Genomic DNA, 7,326 nt, shown 5'->3' with positions numbered 1-7,326 from the left:
CTTGCCCCGCCCTCCCCCCACCCCGCTTCTCAGCCCACCACCATCTGGGAAGACAGCCTGAGTGAGAGGTAGCAGGGCCCAGTAGTAGCTTTCGTGGTGGAGGGGACCCTGGCAGTACAGCCAGCCTGTCGACCATGCTCACCCTTCCTTGCAGGCGAGAGACCCTGCAGGATGTGTCCTTCACCGTGATGCCTGGACAGACACTGGCCCTGGTGAGAGGAGACCCAGCCAGCTGACCCAGACTCCTTGAGCTTCCCTTATTTCAGTGCCCATGGTAGCTGGGGACCCAGGCTGTGGAGGTCAGAGAGCCGTGTCTTATTGGGTCACAGGACTGAATGTGGCAGCCTCCATGGACATTGATGGCCTCTTGGAGAGAAAGCCTTAAAAGCCAATGGGCCTGAGAATGTTCTTCCTTCCTTTTTAAAAAAAAAAATTTTTTTTTTTTGGTTGTGGTGGCTCTTAATTGCTGTGTGAAGGCTTTCTCTAGCTGCAGTGAGCAGGAGCTACTCTGTTGCAGTGCACAGGCTTCTCATTGTGGTGGCTTCTCCTGTTACAGAGCACAGGCTTCAGGCACATGGGCTTCAGGAGTTGCAGCACGCAGGCTCAGTAGTTATGGCTCTCGGGCTCTAGAGTACAAGCTCAGTAGTTGTGGTGCATGGGCTGAGGTGCTCCAAGACATGTGGAATCTTCCCAGACCAGGGAGCAAACCCATGTGCCCAGGTGGGCAGATTTTTAGCCACTGCACCACCAGGGAAGTCCTTTCTCCCTCTGTTTTTCATGCAACAGGTGGGCCCATCGGGAGCGGGGAAGAGCACAGTTTTGCGTCTGCTATTTCGCTTCTATGACATCAGCTCCGGCTGCATCCGAATAGATGGGCAGGATGTTTCACAGGTAAGGATGCTCGAGGGAAGACTATAATTTATGGGCCCATATGTGAAAGAATGGTGGGTGCTGGGCATCCAGGGAGTAGAGAAAGAGCTGTCACCCCTGCAAAAAGCTGGGTCAGGAGACCTCAGCCTTTCTAGCGGCACATGGTCTGTATAAGGAAAGTAGTCATAGGAGTGATTCCTAGGATGCCGTATGAGGCACAAAGATCTGCAGCCATCCAGGGCAGCAGGGAGAGAAAATGAATTTACTATCAACAGGGAAACAGAGAGATTAAGTGACTTGCCCACGCAGCTGAGGTCTGGGGAGGTGAAGGCAGGACTCTCATGCAGAGTCTCTCATCTCATGTGCTTCCCACCAGCCCATCCTACCTTCCAGGCCTGGAGGGATCTCACAGGCCAGAGTATATGGTCTTTTGGCCCCAGGTGACCCAGGCCTCTCTCCGGTCTCACATTGGAGTCGTGCCCCAGGACACTGTCCTCTTCAATGACACCATTGCCAACAATATCCGCTACGGCCGCATCACAGCTGGGAACGACGAGGTGAAGGCTGCGGCTCAGGCTGCAGGCATCCACGATACCATCACAGCTTTCCCTGAAGGTGAGCCTCCCCTTCAGGGTCTACCCCCACCCAGTTCAGGCCTTTTACTGCCTCTGACATCCATTCTACCCCGTCCTTGCCCATCTGGTCACAGAAACCAAGTGTAGTACATGTGACTTGAGAGAGGTGGGCAATTTCCGCAGGGTATGATACCCAGGTGGGCGAGCGGGGACTGAAGCTGAGTGGTGGGGAGAAACAGCGTGTCGCCATCGCTCGCACCATTCTCAAGGCTCCAGACATTGTTCTGCTGGACGAGGTGAGGGCCCTGAGATGCCTTGTCCCCCTCCTTCCTCCCTGAGCCTGTGCCCAGCCATTCCTGCTGAACACCGTTCTTCATGTAGGAGAGCCAGCACAAATGCATGTTTTAAAAAAATACATAACAGTTTTCAAGCGCAAAACAAGGTCCTTTTTGATTCCTGAGGCCTCAGCCAGCCACTTGCATCCTCCTCCCACCAGGGATCTGGTGGGAGGGACAGTTTTACCTAAGTCCCTCTCTGTAGGCAACGTCTGCGTTGGATACCCATAATGAGAGGGCCATCCAAGCTTCTCTGGCCAAAGTCTGCGCCAACCGCACCACCATCGTGGTGGCACACAGGTATGGGACAGGCAGCAGGTGGGGGCCCCCCTCGGGTGTCGTGGTGGGTGACTGACTGACCTCTGACCTCTCAGGCTCTCCACGGTGGTCAGTGCTGACCAGATCCTTGTCATCAAGGATGGCCGCATCGTGGAGCGAGGACGGTAAGGGACACAGCATGATAAACAGGGAAGGACCTCTGAAGTGGGGGCCCCAAGGAAAGGTCGTGGAATCCCAGGGGTTTCTGGAAGGATCTCCCTCACCAGTTCCTTGTCATCTCAGACTGGTGGCGAGGACTCTTGGGGTATAAATAACAGTTGGTTGGGACTTACATTTTTCTCCTTGCCCCAGGCACGAGGCTCTGCTGTCCCGAGGTGGGGTGTATGCTGACATGTGGCAGCTACAGCAGCAGGGACAAGAAGTCCCTGAAGACACCAAGCCCCAGACTAAGGCATGATGACAAAAGCTGTGGCCACTTCCTTCCTGAAGGATAGCTCTGATGGGAATACACTGTATCCCTCTTCCCTGCTATGTTTCATCCTGGTCTTGGTGCTAGCTACAGTGATGGAACGGGGACTTTCAGAAGAGCATTGTGGGGGAAATAAAAGTGTGGACTGTGTTAGGATCACTGACTTTGTGGTGTGGGGAACTACAGCAGGCCTCCACGGCAGGTCAGATGAGCATTCTTGATGGGACTCTTCTGTTTTTGATTGGAAAAGAGAAAGAAAGACACCACTTTGTTGTCTTACAGACTGCCCATCCTTTATTGTTTCTAGGCCCCCCTCCCTGCCCCCTATACATGGAGGGGAGCCCCAGTATATGGGGGATGACAAGATGCAGGGGGGCCGAGTGGGACCTGGCCAGGGAGCAGTTCAGAGCGGCTCACTCCCATGCAGCTGGAGCGGCCAGCAGAGCCCTCTGTAGGCTCAGCTCCACATGCTGTTTCTCCAGATGCTCCCTGGAGGTGGCCTCCACGTCACTCCTCTTCGTCTTCACTCTGGCTGCTCCGGGCCTCCTCTCCCTGTGGACCCTAGAGGTGCGAGGGCCACAGTCTTCCTCAGCTGAGCCTCCCTCCCCAAGCCCAGGACCCTAGCACAGGTTGCAGTTGGACGGCTTCAAGCTGCGGCTTTGAGCCTGGAGCAAGGGGAAGGGAAGGAGAGGAAGACAGGGTGCAACGTCAAGGAAATGAGGGACAGTCCTTACTGCAGAGCTCAGCATGCGCTATGAGTGGAGTCATAAGGAAAATAAAAGGATAAACACCATCATAAACTCTACCACTTGGAAGAACACCCTCCCTGCCTTCCCTCCTACCCCGAAAACTCCTTACTTACTCCCAGCACAGGGCCCATCTCTACGCCATCCTCATACCTGCTGCTGTCGGTATTCTGCCTCACTGGCCGATAGTGCTTGTGCTAAAGCTAAGTCTTCTTCCTCCTGAGAACTGGGAGGGAGGAACAGCTTAATTAGTATCTAAAATGTGAGCATCTCCTCTGTTAGGCATCACTGTGCTGAGCCCTTCTAAGTACTGTTTCAATTCTCACATGTAGGTTTTTACAGGATCTTGGTATTGTCCTTATTTTATTGAACATATTAAGACCCTAATGGGCCAAAGAACTTGTCCAAGGTCATATAGTTCAAAAACTTAATTTTGAGCCCAAGTTCCTATTATCCTGCATTGGATGACAGCAGTCCCACCTCCCTCCCTCCAAACTGAGCCTTCATCCACACCCCACCCTTTTACCAGTGAGTAGGTACCTTGGGACCTGGGGTTTGGTCTCTGCCAGGGACAGTTCCAGGGCTCGTTGCAGAGCCTCATCCTCACTCTGCAAAAGGAAAAATAAGACCAGGTGCCTTGGACTTCACTCTCTGTGGGTCTGCTTCTGTCCATCCAACCTCTGCCCCACTCACCAAGCCACTTTGCAAAGTAATCACTGGAGCGGCTGTCCGGGTTGGAGACTGAGTTTTGGCTCTATGGCAGATATTCAAGAGGCTCAGGTCAAAGATGCGAAGGGAAAAAAGGGGGAGGGGAAACAGGCAGGCCTACCTGCTGGTAGAGGAAGACGAAGGCAAGGTCTGGTTTGGGCTGGGGGTGGTCTTTGTAGAAGAAGCCAGGGTTTGTGCTCTGGAGATGGCAGCCAGTCTGTAGGAAGAGACACTTTGGGCATGCCTCCAGGCACCTTCGGCTTACAAGTTCCTCCCACCCCTGACCCAGGAAGTCAGGAGGGGAGCTCCTCCAAAAGATCTGGAAAACATGCACTTGAAAAAGAAAGAAAAGACTCCCTAGCCAAAGGAGATAGGGTGAAGCTTCCCAACTGTTATGACAAAGGTTCATTCAGGTCCCAAAGGCAAGTAGAGAACTTGGTTGCAATTACCCTGCCCTACTGGTGGGGTGCCCCTCCCCAGAGCAATCATGGTCCAGTGGGTGACGGTGCTTGATGCAGAAATTTCGGCCACAGCGGTCGCAGGTCAGTTTCATCATTTCCCGCTGCCGGCAGCCAGCGCGTTCACACTTATTGGTGAAGATCTGAGGTGGAGTAGGAAGGATTGTCTCTGCTGAGATCTCTGCTCCCTTTTCAGTCCTGTCCTAACAGCTGTGCAGAGTTCCAGGCGTTTGTAGTCCCATGTGACCATGGTTGATCCCTCTAACACTTACCTTACGTTTTTGTTGAGCTGGATCTGAGCGACAGTCTCGGTCAATGTGCTCCCCAACAGCACGGTCAGGGGACTCCCCTCTGGCCACAGGTACAGGCACGTTACAGAGCGGGCATACAGGTACCTGGATATCCTATAGTTAGGGAGCAGGGTTCGGTCTGTGGCCTACTCCCAGTCCAGCCAGATCTCTGGTCCTGAGAGAATCCCCCTGAAAGAGCCTGGACATGGCCTCCATAAACGCAAAAGGAAATAATGTTCCCAGCACTGAGCCTCAAGAAGACAATAAAGGAGGGGAAATGTGAGGCAGAGGGCTTCCGGAGATTTTGCACGCATCCTCCACCCGCCCCCTTTCATCCTCAGACCGCCCCCTCACCTTTTGGTAAGCAGATCCACAGTGATGCTGGGCGTAGGCCACATGGTCTGCGCAGAAGATGCCCGAACAGGCATCGCACTTGAGCGGCAGAAAATCTGCAGGAAATGGGTCAGACTGCAGGTCCAGTGGGACCTCGACGTTCCTGCTCACTCAAGCCTTCCACTCAGGGGCAGGAAAACACTGCCGTACTAGGAACCAACTAGACCCTGGCCCTACTCCACTATCTCCTACGCCACGCCCCAAGCTCGAGCCCCGCCCTCCTCGGGCACTGCCAGCCCAGGAGCCCGCCACTCCGCCCGGCCCCGCCTCTCGCGTGCTCCGCCCCTCACCCCTTCACCCGCTTACCCAAGCGCTTACAGCTCGGCTCCGAACAGTGAGCCCCAAGGTCCGGAAACTCCATCGCCGGGCCGGACGGGGACCTGCTGGGAGAGGAAGCGATGCTGAGCTCCCCGAGGGCTCCAGCTCTGGGTCCAAATCGCGACCCCGTACTCTGGGGGGAACTCCTTGTCCCGCCCCTTCCTCCCCCCGACCCAGCCCGCTTTACCGGAGCGTCAGAGCCTCCCGGACCGCAGTTCTCACTCCTCCCTTGGCGCGCGCGGGCGCGTGACGTCATCGCGCAGGGCGGGCACGTCCCTCGCTGTCGGCGGGGGCGGGGCGCATCCCGGAAGAGCCGAGGCTCGCCCCTCCTGTTTTGCCAGGCGTCCGGGAGCTGGATGGTGTCTCCAGGGCTACCGAGTGGCCGCGGGTGGGTTTGGCCTCGAAGGCGTTAGGGCGGGCGAAGACAAGGAGAGATTACATCTTCGAGGCTCAGGTGGTTTGGGGTCTTTCACAACTGGGTCCTTCGCCTGCTTCTCGGCACCCTCCCCCAGCCATTTAGTTCACAATCGCTGCTATACCTACTCTACGAACTGAAAACACCCATGTTTCTGTGAGATACACATTTTTCTTCAGAGCCGTAACTCCTCCACGTTTGGTTTCGCTGTCCTTTGGTAAGACTTCTCTGACCCTCCTCAGTTTGAGCCCAGTGCATCTCTTGTGGTTTCCCGTCGTTCTTTTCTAGCATCCTATCACCTTATTGTAATCATCTCTTCTCTCACTCCCTCACTGCCCCCTTCCCACATAAATATAGTGGTAAGACGAACCACGTCTGTCTTCCCTTGAGTCGGGCCCAGCACCCAGTGCAGTGCCTGGAGCTGTGAATCACCTGCTTTAAAATGCGGATTCCTGAGCTCCCGCCCCCTCCCCACCCCCGGAAGCACGGGAGAGAATTCAGACAGATTATCCATTTACTACAATTTGAAAAACACATGCCTGGAATATTCTGAATGCTTACTTAATGTTTCTTGAATGAAGCTAGAGAGTCGCTGGATTGGTGTCCTGCGTGACCCTAGGGAGCCCCAGGTTGAGACTTCCATTTTTACACATTTTCTCACATGCCTCTCTGGCCCTTCGTGCATGGGCTTGCTTGCCCTCAGTTCAGCTCAGTCACTCAGTCGTGTCCGACTGTTCGCGACCCCATGAATCGCAGCACGCCAGGCCTCCCTGTCCACCAACTTCCTGAGTTCACTCAGACTCACGTCCATTGAGTCAGTGATCCCATCCAACCATCTCATCCTCTGTCGTCCCCTTCTCCTCCTGCCCCCAACCCTCCCAACATCAGAGTCTTTTCCAGTGAGTCAACTCTTCGCATGAGGTGGCCAAAGTACTGGAGTTTCAGCTTCAGCATCATTCCCTCCAAAGAAATCCCAGGGCTGATCTCCTTCAGAATGGACTGATTGGATCTCCTTGCAGTCCAAGGGACTCAAGAGTCTTCTCCAACACCACAGTTAAAAGCATCAATTCTTCGGCGCTTACCCTTCTTCACAGTCCAACTCTCACATCCATACATGACCACAGGAAAAACCGTAGCCTTGACTAGATGGACTTTGTTGGCAAAGTAATGTCTCTGCTTTTCAATATGCTATCTAGGTTGGTCATAACTTTCCTTCCAAGGAGTAAGCATCTTTTAATTTCATGGCTGCAGTCACCATCTGCAGTGATTTTGGAGCCCCCAAAAATAAAGTCTGACACTGTTTCCACTGTTTCCCCATCTATTTGCCATGAAGTGATGGGACCAGATGCCATGATCTTCGTTTTCTGAATGTTGAGCTTTAAGCCAACTTTTTCACTCTCCACTTTCACTTTCATCAAGAGGCTTTTTAGTTCCTCTTCACTTTCTGCCATAAGGGTGGTGTCATCTGCA

At 54.1% G+C, this 7,326-nt stretch overlaps 2 protein-coding genes across 4 annotated transcripts in view; one reads left to right on the top strand and one right to left on the bottom strand.

The window, feature by feature from the left end:
* ABCB6 (ATP-binding cassette, sub-family B (MDR/TAP), member 6 (Langereis blood group)) overlaps nucleotides 1-2,684 on the top strand; it is an 8,253-nt gene extending 5,569 nt beyond the window's left edge. Inside the window, exons 14-20 of the mRNA XM_010861229.1 lie at nucleotides 155-212; nucleotides 787-891; nucleotides 1,311-1,485; nucleotides 1,629-1,741; nucleotides 1,986-2,080; nucleotides 2,155-2,223; nucleotides 2,411-2,684. Of these exons, the coding sequence (XP_010859531.1) occupies nucleotides 155-212; nucleotides 787-891; nucleotides 1,311-1,485; nucleotides 1,629-1,741; nucleotides 1,986-2,080; nucleotides 2,155-2,223; nucleotides 2,411-2,516 (721 nt within the window). The 3' untranslated portion in view covers nucleotides 2,517-2,684. The remainder of the gene's footprint in view (nucleotides 1-154; nucleotides 213-786; nucleotides 892-1,310; nucleotides 1,486-1,628; nucleotides 1,742-1,985; nucleotides 2,081-2,154; nucleotides 2,224-2,410) is intronic.
* Nucleotides 2,685-2,781: 97 nt separating this feature from the next.
* ZFAND2B (zinc finger, AN1-type domain 2B) lies at nucleotides 2,782-5,728 on the bottom strand. Of its 3 annotated transcripts, none has more exons than XM_010861233.1 (10): nucleotides 5,629-5,728; nucleotides 5,442-5,506; nucleotides 5,085-5,179; nucleotides 4,713-4,844; nucleotides 4,432-4,583; nucleotides 4,104-4,199; nucleotides 3,968-4,028; nucleotides 3,815-3,882; nucleotides 3,428-3,500; nucleotides 2,782-3,089 (listed from the first exon to the last, which is right to left on the bottom strand). In XM_010861233.1, exons 2-10 carry the CDS (start codon nucleotides 5,482-5,484, stop codon nucleotides 3,036-3,038), a joined length of 774 nt encoding a protein of 257 aa, XP_010859535.1. In that variant the 5' UTR covers nucleotides 5,485-5,506; nucleotides 5,629-5,728; the 3' UTR covers nucleotides 2,782-3,035. The 3 variants fall into 3 exon arrangements, with proteins under 3 accessions (XP_010859535.1, XP_010859532.1, XP_010859534.1); XM_010861230.1 differs by having other exon boundaries at nucleotides 5,430-5,506; nucleotides 5,629-5,726; XM_010861232.1 differs by having other exon boundaries at nucleotides 2,800-3,193; nucleotides 5,430-5,503; nucleotides 5,629-5,711.
* Between the last annotated feature and the right edge of the window lie 1,598 nt (nucleotides 5,729-7,326).

Source organism: Bison bison, unplaced genomic scaffold, assembly GCF_000754665.1.
Source record: "Bison bison bison isolate TAMUID 2011002044 unplaced genomic scaffold, Bison_UMD1.0 scf7180017864471, whole genome shotgun sequence".
Classification (NCBI taxonomy): Eukaryota; Metazoa; Chordata; class Mammalia; order Artiodactyla; family Bovidae; genus Bison; species Bison bison.
The sequence above is the reverse complement of the archived record's forward strand: the minus strand, read 5'-3'. Positions and strand labels throughout refer to the sequence as shown.

Bases quoted from the DNA above. Each gene is read 5' to 3' on its own strand.
- ZFAND2B (XM_010861230.1), bottom strand. From the start codon at position 5,484: ATGGAGTTTCCGGACCTTGGGGCTCACTGTTCGGAGCCGAGCTGTAAG. The intron at 3,883-3,967 runs GTGAGTGGGGCA...TTCCTTTTGCAG, and splicing joins TTACTTTGCAAAGTGGCTTG to AGTGAGGATGAGGCTCTGCA. The intron at 3,090-3,427 runs GTATGAGGATGG...TCGCACCTCTAG, and splicing joins CAGAATACCGACAGCAGCAG to GGTCCACAGGGAGAGGAGGC.